Source organism: Meleagris gallopavo, chromosome 8, assembly GCF_905368555.1.
Source record: "Meleagris gallopavo chromosome 8, MGAL_WU_HG_1.1, whole genome shotgun sequence".
Taxonomy (NCBI): domain Eukaryota; kingdom Metazoa; phylum Chordata; class Aves; order Galliformes; family Phasianidae; genus Meleagris; species Meleagris gallopavo.
The window spans coordinates 25,639,112-25,659,614 of record NC_139411.1 but is presented as its reverse complement, the minus strand read 5'-3'; the positions used below and the strand labels follow the sequence as shown (position 1 = coordinate 25,659,614).

The following is a 20,503-nucleotide window of genomic DNA, read 5'->3' as shown; positions in this document are numbered from 1 at the left end:
GTTTGTGATTTGCATAGCAAGTAGCATAGACTTGCTAGACTACAGGGAAACACTGTGACTGGCTGCAAGGAAAATACGTATGTACAGAGAATGGCTCACTGGTAAGAGGTGGAACTGAAGTCAGTGGCAAGAGAGGTATCTTACCTAAATAGGCATTGCTAGAGCACTGGGTAACTCATCATTGGTTAGACATGAGTCAAAACTAAGGCCTCGCATCTGATCTTCAAATGCAAAGATGTTTAGGTTCTTTGGGTCAACTCTTTTGGATCAACACTGACTAATACAAATAGTCTTGGTGAGAAGAGTCAGTGTTTCATCTCTGGGGAAGCTCAGTGGTTACTTGAAAAGCTCTTTTATTTTGCTTTTCTTTAGGGAGAAGGACTTAATTCTGCTGCAGAGTTTGTTTAATATAATTCAGTGTAGCTTCTTGTAGTTTTGGGGTTTGCTTGAGATTTTGAAATGTTAAAGAAAACAGAGTAGAGTTCTTCATTCTCTTTATTAGCACAAGAAGAAAAATAACTCATTTTAGAACTCTAAATGAGAAGAAAGGAGAAAACAGGCCCTGAGTATAAAGAAAAGAAATGCTTGAGTTCTTGGAAGGACTGGAAAAAACTAAAATTGTTCTTCATACACAAATGTTTAGGGCATTAGGAACTGATTTTTTTTAAATGTTCATCTGAGTTGAATCTAAGCTTTCATATTCCAACCCAGGGTCACTTGAATTTCTTAGCTAACTGTATCTAAACAAAAAAAATCCCCTTTTTATATACTCTTAAACTGATGAGAATGTGCAATTGCAAATTCTTTTGACCCTGAAGGTCTTCAACTGTTTTTACAACTAATCTAGCAAATACTTTTTTCCCAAAAAGTAGTACAATGTATGGTGAAGAGAATGACAGGATCTCCAGCAACAATAGTTTTAAATAGCAAGAAAAAACTCATAACATCAAACTAGAACTTCCTTTTCCACTGAGGCTACATAGAATGAAAGAAACTGGGGTTATTATTCTGACCCTGTAAGCCCACTTTCTCTATGATGGCTGGAGAGAAACATGCACACTGACTGCAGAGCAGAGAAAGGCCAAATGGAAGAGAACTCAAGGGACCCCTCTTGGACTCTTCTGCTCCCCCACTGCAACTGTAGATAAAGCTGAGGTGTGGGGGACAGCAAGTACTAACGCCTACTTTCACATAGCACTACTTACGTAGGCTACTCTGTTCACAAACAATCAAATTAGGTCCTCTAAAGAGGTCCTCTAAAGCGGTCTCTTCCGTCTGTGCCCTCAAAGCTTCTCATCTTCCCATCTCAAAATAACATACTTTAACATGTTGAAGCACTGTGTCAAACATCTGGAGGCCAGAAAAGGCCTGTTCATAATCTCACTGTGATTGGTTCAGTCTAACATCAGCCTGAACAATTCTGTGCAGGAGGAAAGGTTTAGGATGGGGTTTCCAGAGATGCTGTGCCTACTAAATATTGACTACCAGCGTCTTTACTCCTTCAGTCCTGTAGTTCTTCATAGTACCACTGCCAAAATCAAGTACTCAGAAGTTCAAGTACAGGGAAAGAAGACACGATGTCTGAAGGAGGTATTCTTGAGCGATGCAGAGCTTCATCTACTGGTGAAATGCAGAAAACATACAAGCAAAATAATATTTTGCTGCCACTTTTCTGTACCATTCAGAGCAGTTACAGGATAGACAACTTTTCCCATGGAAGATGCCAACTAAAGCAATGAATTGGGAGTCTGTACTGAGAACATTTCCAGAGGGAGTTGCAAATCAGCAGCAGCTGGTTTGGACTCAGAAGGAATGGTGATTTTTTGATGGGGTTATAGCTGGATTCAATTTTTTTTTTTGTTATATATATCTGATATTTTCTTAAATACCGAGAGGTCCACTGACTCCCACTACTCCTAAACCTTTTCAATATGCTTTTGCTCAGATATAGGAAGTGTCAGGCAGTACAAATGCAAGGGAGTTTTTTCAGTACTTTTTCTAGTATATTGCAACACTCAAGACCAGCTGACAAACAAATTACATATAAATGTACAACCTGACATATTCCCTTTGTTTCAATGAATGGTATCAATTTTGAATTTATTATCATTGTAATATATGCTTGCTTAGAGGATTCTTTGCAGTCATCTTGTATCTTGCTTCTTAAAAGCTTTCAAAGTACATTTCAAAGAAATGCCTTGAAACAAATTTCATTTTCTCCTTCAAAACATATGAAAAAAGCTTTAAGGATATAACAGATACTTGATCCTTCTTATAGATTTAACTGCATTCTTGTTTTGTTGATTAAAAATGTATTAAAATTAAAAATTAAATTAAAAACATATTAATAGTCATATAGGTGTGCTTTTAGTTCCATGGAGGTAGAACATTAAAAACTAGCAAACCTGAACTTATTTTAGCTGCTATTTTATATGTGAATACAAAATATCCTCAGTGAAAGGGTGTAAGAAAGTAGACGTACCTACTGTGATTCTGTCTCTGGCATTTCATCCCCAGAGTTTGGACTGCAGCTCCCTATGGGAATATATGCCAGAGAGATGCATGAATCTCCACTTTAATCTGTCATCCGCTGGGAAAAGCTTTTCATTAATTTATATTCTCTAAAGGGTTCAGAGAACTGAAAGGAAGGCAACATCCTTGGAGGGATTTTCTCAAAGGCAATGCATAGTTACTTAATCACACCATGGTCTGCATGCTGACTTAAGTTTGAATTGGTATCACTAGCTATCTCTTAGATTGCAGGGTTCATCACACTGAATCAGGGTGGTGGTTGTTGTTGTTTAAAACTTCATCAACCTTCTGTCAAGTAGAGATCTTTTGCCTCAGTCCTATAAAGGCTGTGGTACTGTTGTTTCTTTTTAACACAAGATCATTTTAAAAGAAAATGAGATGGGCTTGGTTTACAGAAAAATTGATTTTCTTTTAAGCATAAAGCACAAATTGAAATGAAAGTCTTTCAAAACTTAAGAATTCCAAAAATACTACTGAAGAAGTAAGAGCAACTTACCTTTAAGCAATTAGGAAGAAGCCATACTTTAAAAATAGATATTATACATGAAAGTTCCAAGCAAAACATATTAGTCAACAAAATACTAATGCAAAATAGCAGAACAGCTGCTAATATAGTAAGGATTACTGTGATATTTCTTCAGTATAAGGTGGCATAGTTTGATCCAATCTGTATTTATGGATGGACTAATTAAAGGCACTGACAGAAAATGCCTGACATTCAAATAGAAAATAAGAAAGTAAAGCAAGAAAAGTGCCTAAGCAGGAGATGCTGAATAATTAACTGTCTTGAGATTAACCTAAAATCCTTCTTATTTTGTCAGCTTTATTATTTTTAGCACTTACCATTCAAATTTTCCTAAATCCATGCACAAAGTATTATGACGGGAAGTCCACTTCAGGATGGAATGAACAAATTCATGGGGTTGTCATTGTTGAGAGCACAGATGACTAGCTAGAGCCTTCAATACATCCAGTTCCCTATGTCTCCAAATCTAACGGGACTGTAGGTCTTTGCTACTTTGTCAGCTACACCTGGAAAAGCCCAATAATAGCACATACAAATCCTGCACATGCAGGAAATAGGCACAGTAACTGCAAGCAAAGTTGACATCTGGGCAACTCTTGCTGTGCAAGCTTGAGGATGTTACTCATTTGGGTAAGTGTGATGAGGAAGTGCAGGTGCACTTGAGAACAGCTGTTGAATGAAGTGCATGATGTCAGACTAGATGTACAGAGACATGTAAGCACTGAGGACTCTCAAGACAACTCTGAGATGCTGTCTAACCAAAAGGTCTCTTTTTCCTGTGTGTTCAAAGGGGTCTCTACTTACAGATATTTCACTAATTTCACACTTGCAATGCTTTATAAGTACCAGAAATTATTTGCCTCGGATGGCTTTGGGATAAGAGCTCTGGATTTCATCCAAACCCTGCCTCTAATCACAGCACTTTCCTGTACTGACTCTGAGCTCATCGCTGGAGCCAAAAATCTGTGCTTGTCAAGGTCCCCAGGCTGCCTTGTTAAGCCAAGATCCTTGCAAGACCCATTCAGAAAGAGTTCAAGCAGTGGCCTCGGAAAGAATCACATTTCGAGAGCTTTAATTCATCCTTCGTAAAACAGCAGTGCTCAATAACACTTAACGTCCAAGGAAGTTCTCCATGTTGATTTGCACTTTGAAAATCAAGTGTCCTTCAATGGAATTATATTTAAAAATGGAAGCACAGCAAGACCATTTGCCTTAGGAACTAATTTCTTATCTTCGTAACTTAGAAGCACCACTACTTCAGTAGCCACTGGGTTAGATAATTGGAAATAAGGATTCTTTCACAGAAAACCTATAAAAAGGCTGACTCAGCTTGGCTTTCCACTCTGTGTGTTCATTTTCAAACTGGAAAAGAGACTTGAAGCATTTTCAACCCTTAATCAGAGGAAGTAATTCATTGCTGTGTCCATCCTGAGAAGAAATCTACTCCAAGAGTACAAAGAGGTAGACAACCATATTTCGAATGGTCCTGTTCATAGGCTATCTCTAGGTAGTGGAAGGCTGCAATGAGGTCACCCTGCAGCCTTCTTTTCTCCAGACTGAGCAAGCCCAGTTCTCTCAGCCTGTCTTTGTATGGGAGATGTTCCAGCCCCTGATCATCTTCATGGCTCTCCTCTGGACCCTCTCCAACAGCTCCCTGACTGTCTAGTAGTGGGGGCTCCAAACCTGGACACAGTACTCCAGATGGAGCCTCATAAGAGTAGAGAAGAGAGGGACGATCACCTCCTTGTCTCTGCTGGCCACCCCTCTTCTGATGGAGCCCAGGATAGCATTTGCTTTCTGAGCTGCGAGAGTGCAATGCTGGCTCATGTTAAGCTTTTCATCTATCAAGACCCCAAGAGTCCATACTGAATTATGGAATTAAAAAGTTAAAGTGATCCTGAAGGGAAAATAGCAATATCAGAATCAAATCATTTAAGCCTTGAGGAAAAAAAAAAAAAGCAGAGTTCAGCCTTTTATTTTGCAAGGAAGTAAGTGCTTTTTAAAAAAAAAAAGTCACACTTATAACTAAAATTTCATATCAGATGCATCATTGTTGCATCTCAATAGAAAAGCTCTCATTAAGTATGAAGGGCCAGATACCTTAATAATAGCGTGTTTTGAAGAGCTAAATGAGTTGAAGTACTCAGCATGCCATCTCCTAATCAGGAATGAAGGTTTTAATGCAAGGCTTCCTGACAATCTCACTTCTGTAGTGCTTACATAAATGAATCTGTAGGTATGCGTATGTTTTTTTAATTTATTGTGTGGGTGAAGGAATGCATTTCCTAGTGATACAAAATAAGATCTGACTACAAATGTAACCAGGGCTATCTGCTTAGGTGATAAACATTAGGTGATCACCTCACAAAGCTCCCTGTTTAGAGAAACACTGTGGGAATGATTTATCCCTCCAAAGACACAGATGAGAAGGGTTTGCCTTGAATACTGCTTACAATTATCTATGGATACACCAAGTCAGCACCCAATAAAATAGCCGAGGTCCAGTTTGAGCTATTAGAGAGAGAGAGCTCATGTAAATAGCCTGGATTTGAGGTTCCCATTAAGCTTGTCAGTTCTCTCAGTTTCTCTCACCTTTAAATAAGTCCACATCTCATTCTACAACTGACTCCACTGTTTCTGCCATCTCTGCATATTCACTACAATCTTTATAACTGCCCTCCTTTTTATTCGCTCATGCAGCTAAATCCTTACATAGCTTCACCTTAACGTTGTGTGGAAAAGATACATTCTTTCAGTTCTTTGGACTGCAAAATTACAGTCTCTTTCTCTCCCTATCTCCATTGAAAGCCATCCAAAAACCTGTTGCAAAGACAACAGCTGAAACAAAACCTGATTTGTAGATCTTTTCTCTTACACCGCTGCAATGTCAGGTCAATAAAACTTTCAGTGAAGTAGCTAAGGAAAAAGTGTTTATTGCTATGTTTGGGCTAATGGAAAAAAACAGGAAGAATGAGGAACATATGGCAGATATTGCAGCACTCAAAAGTATTTCCAACCTTAGTTCGTATTAGGCTGAGCCAAGTTCTTTCTGGCTTTCCGTAAGTCCTATCAGGTTTAGCTAACTAATCTTCTGGAACTCTTGTAAGGACGAAGGAACACGCGGTGTGGTCAGTCTGTTAAAGTAACTCAGGAAAAATCAGCAGCAGCTTCACAATGTTCCTCCTGGTTAATGATTGGTCGGGACAAGAAGGCTGACTGCAGGGTCTTTGATCCATGAATGTATCTGTAATAACTAGGGTCATGGTACTTCCTGTAGTGCATTTTGAAAGTCCAAAGTCAGTAACCCCTGAGTAATTGGGACTGTTATTGAGCAAATGACATGCTTTAAAGCAATGACATTATGTTAATTACCTGGGGGAAAATCGAGGGGTGAAAGTTTGTAGCAACAACACAGAGCCAGAAATTAAACTTGGGACAATCCATCATAAATTCAGTCCAAAATCCTATGTTTGGTCAGTTTATGGTTCATTGCTAATTTGAGCTCTGGAATGAGTCCCTGGAGAAATAACTTCTGATGGTTCCCAGCCCTGGAGTTGTGGAGTGGCACCACTTCTGCTAAGAGGAGAGGGGGAAGAGAGGGCTGCCAACCTCAACCCCTCTGATGGGGCACATGGATGTTTGCAGTGACACAGTAGTAGTGGTACAGGCTGCCCAGGGAAGTGGTGGAATCGCCAATCCTGGAGGTTTTCAAGAAAAGGGTAGATGTAGCATTGAGGAATGTGGTTTATTGGAGGTTGTGGGAATGGGGTGACAGCTGGACTTGGTGATATTAGTGGCTTTTCCAAACCTTAATGATTCTATGACTGTATTAATCAGGAGGAGTGGAGGAGATGGGGACAGCTTTGGGTCAGCACTACACCAAGCTAACACTTTCTGCTAGATCGTGATCTCCACTCTGAGCCTCTGCTGCTCCAAAAGAGCAGATGCTGGAGCAACCACAACAAGGCATGCAGCGCTAGTGATTTACCTTCACTTTGCTGCTGGGGGATATGACGCATGCCAGAGATGGGAAATAATCCAGACTTTAAATCAATTCTCTGAAAGACCTACTAGGTGTCTAAGAACAAGAACGTAGTATTTAAAAAAAATCTATGCATTCCCATTAAGAAATTTAGTCAAACCAGCCAAATCAACATTATAATATCAATATGAAACGGCATAAGCGCTCATCCCCAGATCTCATTTTCTTAAATTTTTGTAGAGTGAGAGATGAAATGGTACCTGAGCTACTTTGACAGATCATAAAAAAAAAAATAAAATCTGGAGACACCTTTTTTCAAGGATTAATTATTCACTATAGTGAGGAAAGACTACAGCAGCTTTTCATAGTGAAGATGATACTACATGGAAATTTAACTTGTATGATAATAAACACACGCTATCTCCAATATATCCAATACCCTTAGGATACAGCACAACGTTGGCTCAGATACAGGCCACACCATCCCCCTTTTACATCTGCACAACAGTCACAATGCTTTTACAGTGCTACACAGATATAGCTCTACTCTCAGTTCACTAGAAACCACTAGTTAGATGAAAGAGGAGCACTGTTTCCCCACTTTCCTTAGTTTGAAAGTAGTGAAAAGGGATGTCTGAATACTTAATATTCAGAAGAGGTTTAGTCCTCTTTCAACAACCTTGAATAAATGACAGAGAACAAGATAACACCTTAGTGGCAGCTTATTCTAATGATCAAATTGGTCCATCCATCACTGGGGAATAAATGTTCTACCTAAGCAAAAAACATTGTTAATCCTTAAAGAAATGGGTCACCTAGAAGGAAAATTTACTTAAAATTGTCCTACTATCTTTGTTAAAAATAAAGAAGGCGGTTTGTATTGTTATCACAGACTTTTGCGGTGTACTTGGCTGAAGCAGCTTGTGTGAAAACTGGGAATCAACATTGGTTTCTGCAGTTTGAATATCTATGAGGCTTTTTCCCCACACCACAATACAGCAGTGAATAAACTCTGAGAATTCTGCACTGCAAGCTTGTTTCCTCTGAAATGACACATAAGAAAAGAACTGACCTTGTTTCGATTTACATAGAAGATTAATCCATCTTCTCCGCTTCATATCATTTGTGTTTTGATCTTCTAACCCAAATAGATCATTTTTACATTAATCAATCCTTCTAATTCTCCTCTGGCTCTGCAGTGAGGTTGCTTCTCACCTTTCTGAGAAGTGAAACATACGAAAGAGCTCACCTTTTCACGTCCACGTCCGCCTATTTAGGAGTGGCACCTGGAAATGTCCCATTTCTCTATTTATGGTTATGACTGCAGCACTTCCCATCAGAGCCATTTCTCCTTCTATCTCGTTATTTGCTTTAGTGAGGCAGTGCACCTTTTTTTTTTTTTTTTCCCCCTCATAGCCCCAGTTTTGTGAAGGAAAAGGTTCTGCTACAGAAAAGAAAAATCAGGAAAATATTTTATATATATATTATTTATTTTATATATATTTAATATATACTTTATGCGTGTACAATAAATAATATATCTCTATATAAATAAAATATCTGAGATGCCCAGTACAGATTCCTAATCACTTGCAAAATCAAAGAAAAAAATAAAGGACAGTTCTGGATTTTAAGCCTTATTTATTGGGACTGAACTAGACCCAATTAAGTTTATACAAACTGCAGAATGATGTGCAGATGAGAAACAGTTAAAGCTCTGACTTGAGGATGGCCTTAGCCAGAATTTCTTTTATATAGCAGGCGAATGGATGGATAGATGGTTGGTTGAACAATATCATGCAAATGCTATGTTTCTGAAACTGTCAAAAAAAAAAAAAAAAAAAGGCAGACCTCTCTTACTATCATGTAATCCATGTTCAACTTGGCAGAAGTACAAAGTAAAATCCACGCAGCCAGAACTTGATCTTCTGTTCTTTTAGTCTGTAGGGAATTACCCGTAGCAATGCACTATAGGACTGAATTATCAAGTGAATTAAGGACAAAGTGAAATTATCAGTAGTGTAGGTGTACAGAATTTCCATTGTACAGAAGATATAATGCATAGTTCTTCACTACTCATTTTCTAGTCTAACCAAGAAGATGCCACAATATTAATTTGAACTTACCTGATTTATGTTTATTGTTCCTAATCCTGATGCACTGCATTTCTCTAGGAAGAAAAGATAGAAAGAGATGAGCTGATACCCATGAGAACAAAGATAAAGATAAATTACTGAGAATAAATTATCCAGTTTAATGTATCAAAGTCTATTGGAAGTAATAGAAAGAACACTTATCAGAAGGTTGGGAGAACGTGATCCTCGATTGTCAGGCTCTACTCATTCGAAGATGTATCATTCTCTGGGGGATTCATGCATTTTATGGGGACTTGAACGGTTAGTCATTAGTCATCATATCGTTGTATATCATTGATCTTAAATCAACCATAAATTTAAGAATAAACTTTTAAATTATACACATAAGGGTTTTGATTCATAGAGCAACCAGGGGATGTGCCATAGTTTGTTGATTTAGTAAGATTGCTTATCTACCCGATTAAGTATAATCATCTTTCTGAAAGTCAGCTATACCTTTGAATTTTATTACGTAAAGCAAGGTGGATCCAAAGACTCAATGAAGTTACCTGTTTCTTTTCACTGAGCTTAATGTCCATGTCTGCTGCCTTCAGTACAGCAAGTGGTGATGCCAACCATCTCACAGGCTGCTCTGTAGCCCTAGAGAAAGCAGAATGGATGATTATGGTATGTGGAGAAGACAAATGACACAGGGACTGTCCAGTTTGGAAAATAATTAGATTTGACATTGTTGAAGATCCTTCCCTGGCCCCTCATCAGACAAAATATGGAGATAGATGGATCCACTGACCCTTGTCTGTACATCTGTACCCAGCATTCCTGAAGAAATCCACACATCTCCTTCTGTACTGACTCAGGAATTACCCAAGAAACTCTCTGCTTTTGAGCAGGCTTCTCAACTGTTTGTAATAAATTTTTAAGACCAATGGGAAAAAGATGTTGCGCTCTTTATTTATGCATTTCCAGTATTATTTCTCTATTTTTACATATTTTCAAAATGCAAGGTGTATTTCCTATGAATGTCTGTCATCACACTGTCATTATCTTCCCTGATGCTCACCCTTAGCAAACAGAAAATAAATTAAACTTGCTATAAAAATGATATAATCATTGCTGAAGATAAATGAGGAAATTGTTCACTGCTATACGTGGATAAAAGGTCCCTACTCTAATTAGTTAGCAGTGCATAAGAGAAGGAAAAAATAGCAAAAATACAGCAGAGGGGCTCAGAAATGAACAAGAGCATGTAATGATGTTTACATGCCAAGGTCTTTGCATAAGGGATTTTTCTGGGCAGAGAGAAGAGAATTGTGCACTCCTGCATCTTGTCTGGGGATGCCTGTGAAAAGTCAATCCATCTGTTCATTTTCCATTCTTACTGATTTATGAGCAGAAAAATACAGGCGTCAGTAATGTGCATCTCTGTTGGAAGATGCAGCTAGGAAGCAGTGCACCCACAAAATTAAACTTGATATAGTGCTTGTAGAAACTTGAAGCTTGTTTTCATGTCAAAACTAATTCTCAGCCAAGCAGCTTGCAGTTCTCTGACATTCTGGATTTGGCATACCTGTCCTTGCCAGGCCAATGCAAGTTAGAAGCACTTCTCAGAAAACTTCTGATTGCCTTTTTTCCAAACCACACCTGGCAGAGCTGTATTCCTGGGCAATAAGGCAACAAAGGGATAGGAATTCCTCTCCTTTGGAATATTTTCTAAAAATCTAATGCACATGAACTGAATTCTCCGCAAAAAACAGCTATTTGAAATTCTCCCAATGTGCTCTGGATCCTGTCTGATTAAACGTGGAAAATCCAAGGGTTTCAATTTTGTACAAGTAACTGTCCTTATTATTTTGAGTGTTATTCATAGAATCATAGATTTATTGTTATTGTTCTGCTTGATCATAACTGCAGCAGACATGCCATTTAGTAGCCTTACTGGCATTACAAATAGCCATCCTTTGGATTGCTTTTTTGATTAATTACATTTATGCTGACATCTAAAGCTTGTTAAAGCTCTTCTAAGAAAACGCATCCTTCTGTCAGAAAATGTGCCAAATTACATTATTTTCATGGGAACACATTGTTTTCAGTAAAAATGAGAATAAGAAATGGAAATGAAGCACAGTAAATTTTCCAGTAATAAACCAAATGATGCAAAATGTACATTTAAAGATAATATTGAAAAAGCTGAGATCTAAATGTAATAGATTTTCAAAAATGCTGCTCTTGGTGAAATCTTGAAATCTGAAAGTCTGCTGTGATTCAAGAATAAAAAGATGCTGATATTTCAAAACTATTCATGAAGTAGATATCTATTCTGGTTTTTTAATTCTCTTGTCTGTAGAGTTTATCAAGTTTATCAATGCCAGTAGAGTCCTGCATCCAGTACCACCTTCACATCACTTGGGGCTGTAGGATAAGAACTACTACTGCAGAAAAAACTGATAACGCTGGAGTGAGCCACATACATGCATGCACTGGACTCTTAGAAATCATATAGCTTCAAGTCAGACATATGGGAAATAGACTAAATTATGTAAAATATCTCCGCAGCATCTCTCCAGTTATACCTCCCTTGGTCCATTTTGAGATTTAGATCCATATTTAATAAATATTTAAGCATCTGCTTTACTTAAGCACAAGTAATAGCACAAACATCTACTCATGGGCTCAAAGTCACGCATACGTTTACCTAATTAACACAGAAAGTCTTGACTAAGTGGTTGTTTTATAGTGTATTTATAGAGTTCCCAGAATATCCAAGTTCCCATCTCAGTGGGAGGGAAAAGAAAACTACAGGTGATACAGCATGATTTGTTTAAAAATCTCAGAGCAGAGATTTTTGTTTTTTGTTTTTTTTTTTTTAACCCTCTAACATTCCTTTGTGAAGACAAAAAACGCAGATACAGTTTTCTGTGTTCTTGTGAGCTTCTGATGTTATTTAAATTTCCGTGTTTTCCACTAACCTTGGATTAAACAGGAATCATTTCTCCCTATCCAAAGTCCTCCTCGTGACAGCTTTACTGCCTAAGTTTTGTTCCTGTAGTCACTCTCTCTGTGCTAAGCTGCTGACAGCTACAGGAAAGGAAAAGGCTCAGATCTGCAAAAGACAGCTATTTGAAATCCTTAACTTTCTCTTTCTCATAACCCTATTACACTGCTGTCAATTTCTAGCCAGCCTTTACTATAGTTTATTTCCAAGCAAATGCTATTTTCAAGGAATGTACCCAACTGGCAAATTCGGAACATGAAACTCTGTTCAAAGGACAAGGTCAGTGGTGTTACAAGTCTTAGACATTTGCATCAGCTAGCAATCTGCAGCTAGCCATGATGGCCTCTCCAGACCAGGACAGGGTGAACCTTTGGAGATTTTCCATTCTTGACTGCCGTGAAAGGAGTGACCAACAATACATTTTCCACTTCTGTCTGGTCCTTCTGCACCTGGGCAGATTTCTCTTCACAGGTAACCAGAACACTGCTAACCTAGTTCCGAAAGCACTTAGCAAGCAATTCCATGAGGCGCAGGAACTGAATTCACGCAAGACAGCACTTGGAACATCCATCACATCTATTCTCTTGAGCAAGCCAAGTACTATATCTTCAATCACACAAAATATTTGGCAGTTCTTCTCCATAGTATGCTTAACAAAAAGGCCACAATAGCACAAGTCATCCTAACTGTGACTCTGGTTTGGCCACATAGCAGATCTGCTTCCAATTCAAGATGAAGGAAATTATAGAAGTTATGAAAACAAGTACTTGTGCTTAAGAAGTAACAAAAAATGTAAGCAACATTTCTCCAACTCATAAGAAAGTTGGTTTTTACTGGAATTGTATCTTTTGTCTTTTTTTTTTAATCTGCAAATTTTACGATTGAGAATTTTTTTCCTGATCAAATTGTATAATTTTTGCATCTTCAGCTTCATTTATAACACCTCTGCAGTATTTGCTACTATACTCTACTCAACTTGATAGCTTCTTCCCACAGAATCAGTTAGGCCTTCATACATTTAGGAGAAGAAGGAGCTGGCTTTTGGGGTGTAAAGTAGTCTGCACAACAACTATATTTCCACTTAAGTTATTTCTTCCAGTTAAAGTTTAAGTACAAGTGGAAAGTTCTACCTGCAACTGATGGGCTGCTGTTGTATCTTTGCATTGCTAAAACTATCTAGTACATACTACCCCATGTGCAATAAAATATTCTGACACCTGAAATTTTAGCACAGACACATACAGAATATAAACGTGTTAGAAGAGGACAGGTAACATCTCTGATCTGTCCCCTAGGCACTAGGGATTTTCCTAGGAGCAGTGTCTTTTCACTGCCAGCTAAGGGCACAGGAGCCTGTTACAGATAAGCTGACTTTATGGCTTTTGTGCCAGCCAGAAGCTATGCTCTTTTTCCCTCCTCCAAACAAAGAAGTTCTAGCTCTGGTGCACATTTGGCCTTGTCGACCATGGCCTACAACTACTGAGAAGAGGCAATCCAGAGGTTAAGTAATAAGCTATCTGCTCTCATAGCTATAGCTGGCTATGGACCAAGGTAATCTCCAACAGAGTTTGAATATTGAATATTAATGCACAGCCATCTTTTGAGATGGATGACTGTTGTTAAAAGCAACATAAAACAAAAACTCTTGTGACGTACCTCCTCCATACAGAGCAGCTGCTCCCATTCCTGTTTGGTTCTTCATTAGAAGCGTGGATTTCACAGAGGGAAATGTGAGAACTCAGATGAAGTGCCAAGGTTTTTTCTGCAAACATATTCTTCCTCATAACAATGACTTGAAAACAATCAAACACCTTGAGGACATACAGAACCATAGCAGTCAGAATACATAGCAGACATTACCTTACAAATGTTACTGTTTGCTAAAAGTCACCCCCCCCTCAGAAAGATCTGAGTTTCCCTGTTTTGAATGAGGAAAGCCAAAAGGAAGGGACTGAAGCAGCCTTGACCCTTTCCTGTTTCGTCATAGGAATGAATTTTCATCCATCTGGGATCCAACTGTCCACCCACCCAGACAGAGGGACGAACAGCTCAGCTTTTAACTCTGCAGCCTTTCAGCAGGGAGACAACTGCATGCATTTGCATCGTGTGGGGAAGCTGAGCATAGGATGGGAGATAGAAGACATGTTTGTACATTCTAGATGTTTAGGGAATAATACACCAGAAATCTTACCAGCCAGAAAACAGCAATAAAAACATCTTCAACTTTTTGATCTCTCCCCTTATTTTTCAGTTTTCTACTCTGGATTTCTTGGTTAGAGCGGCAAAGTCCTTCATCGCGCAGCCTCTGCTGGTCATAAAGGGTAAGGGATAGATTATGAGTAGCAGAAAGCAAAAATGCTCATTTTGAAAGTTTATTTTAGATAAAAATGACACTTCAGGTCTGGGTACAACTAACCCTGCTTAGTAAGAGAGACTGCAGTCAGGGACCTCTCAATATCCCTTTAACAGTCCAGCCCTGGCTGATCTTTTGTATTTGAGGGCAGTGCTGCCTAAATCTGATAAAGTTGCCCCTCAAAACCTTTCTACCAACATAAAAGAAAGACAGTTCAGCAGCAGACAGAAAAAAGCCTAAGGCTGCAGTGGTGGGATTGCTACTGGGGATGTGCTTGTGGAGATGCAGAAAGCAGAATATCCATTTTTGTAGTCAGGTAAGGACATACAAGGAAAAAAAACAAATCAGAACTCATGGGTTGAAATAAAAACTAAGTACAAAGAAAGAAAAAAAAACAGGAAAAAAATGTAATAGTAATAATAATATAATATATAAAAAACATATGCAAAACTAGCGATGCACAAGGAATTGCTCACCACTCACTAACTGATGCCCAGCCAGTCCCCAAACAGCAGCTGCCACCTGGCAACTCCCCACCATTTTTTGATCTTTTTTCTAACATTTTCATCCCTCTTTCTTCCACTTAGGTATTGATTTGCATGTGACAGTACGTACTGCTGTTTTTCTCGTGCAAGCCTGGGGGTTTGCCCCTAAGAAATACAAACCATAGGGACACAATGGCTGCATATATCCCTTGGTAGATCTTACAATCACAACTCAGCAAAGATCTTCAAAGTATAATTTTCTTCATGCTTTATAAATTCCTGTATCTTAAAATGTGCACGATTTTGCTGTCTCTGAGGTTTATTTCACCTGTTCTACAAGAAGTTAAGAGGTCAACAGTGAAAGAGCCTGCTAAGAAGTGGGAAGAGTCAAGGCTTTCCTGTGCAAGTAGAGCCTAGTCTCTAGGATCCACTGAGATCCATTTTAAGTCCCTTTCTTACCAGTATCTTTGCCAATCAACCTATTCTGCGTAGCAAAATTTGAACCTTTCATCAAATACCCCTGAGGAAAAAATGTTCTACCAAACCTGTTCAATGAATTACAGACAACAGCCTTGGTTTCAAAACAGGATCTCACATACAGTTCAGCCACCAGAGACAGGTACTATATTTTGAGTCTATTTTGGCTGCAGTTTGTGTGTGCTTTTGTGTATTTAAGGTTATAATCCTTGGCCAAAACATTTCATCAGATATCTTAAGGATCTAATCCCTCCCTTACTGAATGGTGGCAGAACTCCCACCGACACTATGAAAACAGGATCAAGATCTTTATCTTTTATGCAAAGCATAATTGTATGTTTTTCAACTCTTGAACCTCAAACACCACCCATATCACTGCATTTTTTTGCTTTATATTGTTTAGTATTTGCCCAATGTTGAGTTTGCTACAGCTTGCCTATAACTCCCTGAGAAAGAAAGAGAAAAAACAGAGGGAGAGGATCTGTAGAACACAGATTTAAAAAAAAAAAAAAAATCTGCGAAGAAATTTAGAGGCCAGCATGAGAAGTTTCACAGAAAAGAAAGAAGGACAACAGTGTGTTAAAGGAAAAGAATAGGTAAATTGACCCAAGTTCAACTGACTTCAGTGAAATTATAACCGTTTTGGCCCATCCACTGAGTGTTCAACCTGTGAACAGCAATGGTATTTTAACATATTGCATTTCACTAGTGGTGTTTACACAGATATTGTCCAGATTTTGAAATCTAATGATAATGTAATTCATACCTAGTCTATCCAAACCGTCAACAAGTCAGCATGAATACTAAACTCAGTCTGAAGTAAAAAGTTGAAAAAGATATTGCATGCTTTAAGAAGTCTCTTGGAATGAGATGTAGCAAATATGCCTTAACAGAAAATAGAAATTTAGGTTGGATTATGTATTCCATTATAAATCTTGAGTAATATCAATTAAATCATTTTAGAGTTTCAACTTGAAGTCTTTTGCTGGGCTTCCCAATGCATTAGAAGCAAAGCAGCTTTGGTTTTGTTTGTTTGGTGTGTTTTTTAATTTTTATTTTTTTTTTTTTTATCTACATCTATGAAAACCTAGGAAATTGGGACTGATAGCAAATAGACAAATTGAGATGATTTTTCTTTCTAAAAGTAGCATATTTCATAATAGCTGATGTTCAAATTACTCACCAAATAGTATTTATTTTCCTTGCTGAATTTTGTTCAGAATTTTCAGTTTAACACATCAAGCACCGATTGACATTCCCTGGCAAAGGATAGAAACCCATCACAGCATATAAGAAACCCATCCCAGCTGCCTTGGAGTGATATCTGCTTGGTAGCATATGGACCCATCCTATGGCACTTACAGTCTTCTCACATTTATGGCAACAGAGACAGTCAGAAATACCCAAGGAAACAGAATTTGCCAGATTAGTAACTTTAAAAAGTTGTACGAGGACATTTGGAAGAGCAGCCAAATGAAAGACAGGAAAATACCCACCATATGGCTGCAGCTGGCAGCGCACTGGGAGTGCCCAGATGTCGTGTACCACACCTCCGCATCACACCATGCTGGGGCTCAACTTCCCCTGACAGATGAGTTATGAGTTTTCATCCCTGTCCTCTGTGAAGTGGGCTTTCTGTCTTAATTCCACAGCTTGGCTCTGATTTTCAGCTAGGATAACTGCCCATAGATCTCGCGCGCAGTGCTGGCAATGCTGTACAGAAAGAGATATAAAATAAAAATTATGTCTTGTTATCATTCAGGAAGTACTCCATAAACCTCAGTACCATGAGCATTGATAATGATTTACCTAGGAAACTAAATCTGTGCAATCCCTCTCCAGCTGTCACAGGCTTATTTCATCTACCATAGAGAAAAGTCACCCTAGGTACACCAGGTGCCTCTGTGAGAACTCCTGTCAGATGAACTGACTGCAATTGGTCCTGCATCCTGTCAAGCCCCAGGAGTGGGACACAAGGTCGGTGTCTCCTCCTGCTGTACCAGCTGCCACCTTACCTCTTCAGAGGACCTTTACCTACAGCATTGTGGAAGCCATCACATCTGCCTATTTTCTCAGCATAAACAAAGCCCTTGTCTGGAAACTGCTCTTTCTTCTCTCTTTCATTATATTTTGTGGATAGGTCACGTCCATGCTGTGGCTTTTGAAATCCCAACTGCTGAGACTTTAATCAAGCACCTGGTTCTGTTCAAACTGAAAATCATAAAAACAGTTCTTAGGTGTCTCTTCCGACTCTTAAAAAATGATTCTTTAAGTCTCTGAATACTCTTTCAGAGCTTTTTGCATCCATACAGAAGGGAGATCCCCTGATCACGCCATGGATGCAGAGGGAAACTTGGGACATGTTTGCCTGATGTCTGATCACCAAAGTCAGCTCTTTTGAAAAGGAAGTAAAAGAACACAGCTGAAACCATTCTATATGTGACACCGTGGTCAGTACTTGTCCCTCTTATGTGTAAAATGGCAGTGTTGCTGTCTGACTCTGTGATGATCACAGGGATTTCCCTAAAGTCACCACTATTGCCTTGGAATAAAATTATCAGGGAGAGCGAACAAAGCCTGCAGTGTGCTTTGAAAAGGGAAATCACAGCTTTGTTTTGATTTTAGCTGCTATAATAATTCACCCATAGCTCAGTAAATACTCCTACCTTAGTTTATAGAAAAGCACAGAAGACCCAGGATTTGCACCTGTTCAGCTGCAGAGCCATCAGGCTGGGTTCAAAGAGGTTTCATTGCTCTCTTCCTTGCATGGATCCTCCTGGTGACACCAGCATTCCCTCTGAGAATGAAGACATTGGAAGCACATGGCTGCCCTTGGCAGGACAGCAGAGTTTATTTCTTTCCTTGTTTGTCTTACGGAGGCTGTTTCCTGAGGCTTGGATTTAATGCTGAGATCCAGTGTCCTTGGGGTATTTTCTTACTTACTGGAAAGGGAAGTTTATGTGTATTTTGGGAAAACGTGTTTTGATTTAGTTTGCTTGTCGTTTCTCTTTTAGGATCTATTTTTTTTCCAAGCAGCAGAAAACTAAAATTATGGGCTTCAAAGGGTTCTGCAACTGTACCAAACATGATCCAGATGCAAGAGTGAAGAAAACATTTACAATATGATCCAGCTATGGTTCAACCAGCCACAACCGCCTTCTCAGTTGTCCTCTGTCACAGATGAATAAAGTGCCTGTGGGAAATGATTTGCTGATAAAGTAATAGTAATTATTCTTTTTCTTCTTTCCAAAATATGTTTGGCAATACAGAAGGCTATTCTGATCACTGCACTCAGGTTGCTCCCAGCATTAAAAAATAGCTAGAAGCAGAAGCTTTTAAGCAGGAACTGGCACAGTGCTCACTACAAGCAGAAAGCAGCCACAATGGTGAAAGGAACACTGTGAGGCTTACCCTGGGAGCTGCATGGCACAGTGCTCAAGGGTCCTGCCCCAGTCTCCCTCTGCATAGTGATTAAAGAGAGGTCATAGATTCCATCACCTTAAGCAGAAGCACAAGAACATCTGACAAGCAGAGTGCTTGGGAAAGATACCAAGCAACATCCCCGTGGCACTTAGTTGTGCACCCTTCATCTAGAAATGTCCTGGGGTTGTTTTGCTTCATCCCATGCTTCCAAAAAGCTGAGATCTTGATAGCATCCACTCTGCTTATTTACTGAGATGAAAGGATGAAAAGTAGAGTTCATTGTGTACAGCCTTCCCTGCCTCCAGCTGCAAGCTCAGCAACACCAAGTCTTCAAGCTCAACAAAGCTCCGTGTTGCAGCTGTGCCCTGCAATGTAGGAAAGCATTTCCACTAACTTTTCCTGTCAGCCTCAGCACTTAGACTGCTGCTGCTCCTCTCCCCAGGAGGGCAGAGCTCCCACTTTACTGAAGCCACCTGCTCTCCCTCAGCAAGTTGCCCATCTTCTGTAATGTATCTCCCCTTACAGAGGAGGTTTGGTCCCCCAGCCCTTGCACACCCATGTCAGTTTGCATTGTCAGGACAATGAGCTGCATTTCATGATGGTCTTCCCTCCAGACAGACTCAAAACATTTTGTAAACAATCATGTAATTAAGCAAACCAAACTGAGGAGGAAAGGCAAGTTCCTGTACAGCAAATTCTATTTGGATGTTGACAAGCAGATATTTTACCATCAGCCCAGCAGGAGAAATGAACTCTTGGTAAGGAAACTCAGAGTGGAAAGGAAATATCTGCATGACCCACAGGTACCAAGTCAGATGATTTACAGTTCCATCTAAACAACAAGCAACTTACAAGACAGGCCGGTTCTCTTTCTCTACTGCTCCCAGGGAGAGATTGCTGCAGAGTCTCACTGAGCTGCTGGAGATGAATGACCAGTTTCTTGCCTCCATCTGTTTGCCACCACATGAGATCAACCTCACACTACAGTGGTACATCTCTTGTGAACTGCTGCTGAGACAGAATAGCCAACAGGGGATAAATCAAAATAAGTTACTAAAATGGCTTTCTTGTTTTCCAGTTTTTAATGTTCCTTGCAGTCTGCCTTTTCTCCCGTAGGTTAAAAGTTACTTCTTCAGGGTTCTCACCTCTAGATTTTCAGGCATTGATGGGAGCCAAAACCTCTACATCCTACACAAGATTTTAGGAGAGGAAAAATATTTGCAAATAAAAAGCATTCTTGCTCTATTGGCTTTTCTCATGGCATGGGAGTCATAGAACAGCTTGTTTTCTTAGATCCTCTTCTGAATAATTCTTTGACTCTACTGGTGGTGAATAAGACCCATGTTCATCAAACACTTCTGTTACTCAATGTAATCACATGGACAAAGCCTGCCTGGATGCATGTTCTCATTCAGTCAAATCTAGGGATCCACTACACAAAAAAAACTGAATGACAGCAAAAGTACTGGAAGACTGAATACAGAGGTCAGCTTCCCTTATAACACTGAGGAAGCCCTCATCCAAACTGCTCCAACCCAAAAATTGACAATGTGGGGGTAGATCGGGAAGAATGATAGCATTTAGTTCATTTCATATCCTGGCCAACAAAGGTTAACTAGGGAGATAACCAAAACTGT

At 39.2% G+C, this 20,503-nt stretch overlaps 1 protein-coding gene across 6 annotated transcripts in view; it reads right to left on the bottom strand.

Moving 5' to 3' along the window:
• Positions 1–217: 217 nt before the first annotated feature.
• The window catches only part of LOC116216900 (uncharacterized), a 36,831-nt gene continuing 16,545 nt past the window's right edge, over positions 218–20,503 (bottom strand). Inside the window, exons 5-12 of one of the 6 annotated variants that reach the window (XM_085229473.1) lie at positions 19,719–19,874; positions 18,110–18,636; positions 16,940–17,156; positions 14,320–14,436; positions 13,785–13,939; positions 9,685–9,775; positions 9,167–9,210; positions 218–8,484 (exon numbers count right to left, since the gene is read on the bottom strand). In XM_085229473.1, the coding sequence (XP_085085599.1) occupies positions 9,187–9,210; positions 9,685–9,775; positions 13,785–13,939; positions 14,320–14,436; positions 16,940–16,942 (390 nt within the window). In that variant the 5' untranslated portion in view covers positions 16,943–17,156; positions 18,110–18,636; positions 19,719–19,874 and the 3' untranslated portion in view covers positions 218–8,484; positions 9,167–9,186. Of the gene's footprint in view, positions 9,211–9,684; positions 9,776–13,784; positions 13,940–14,319; positions 14,437–16,939; positions 17,157–18,109; positions 18,637–19,718; positions 19,875–20,503 lie in introns of all 6 variants that reach the window. The other 5 variants (XR_014884709.1, XR_014884710.1, XM_085229472.1 and 2 more) reach the window with 5 other exon arrangements.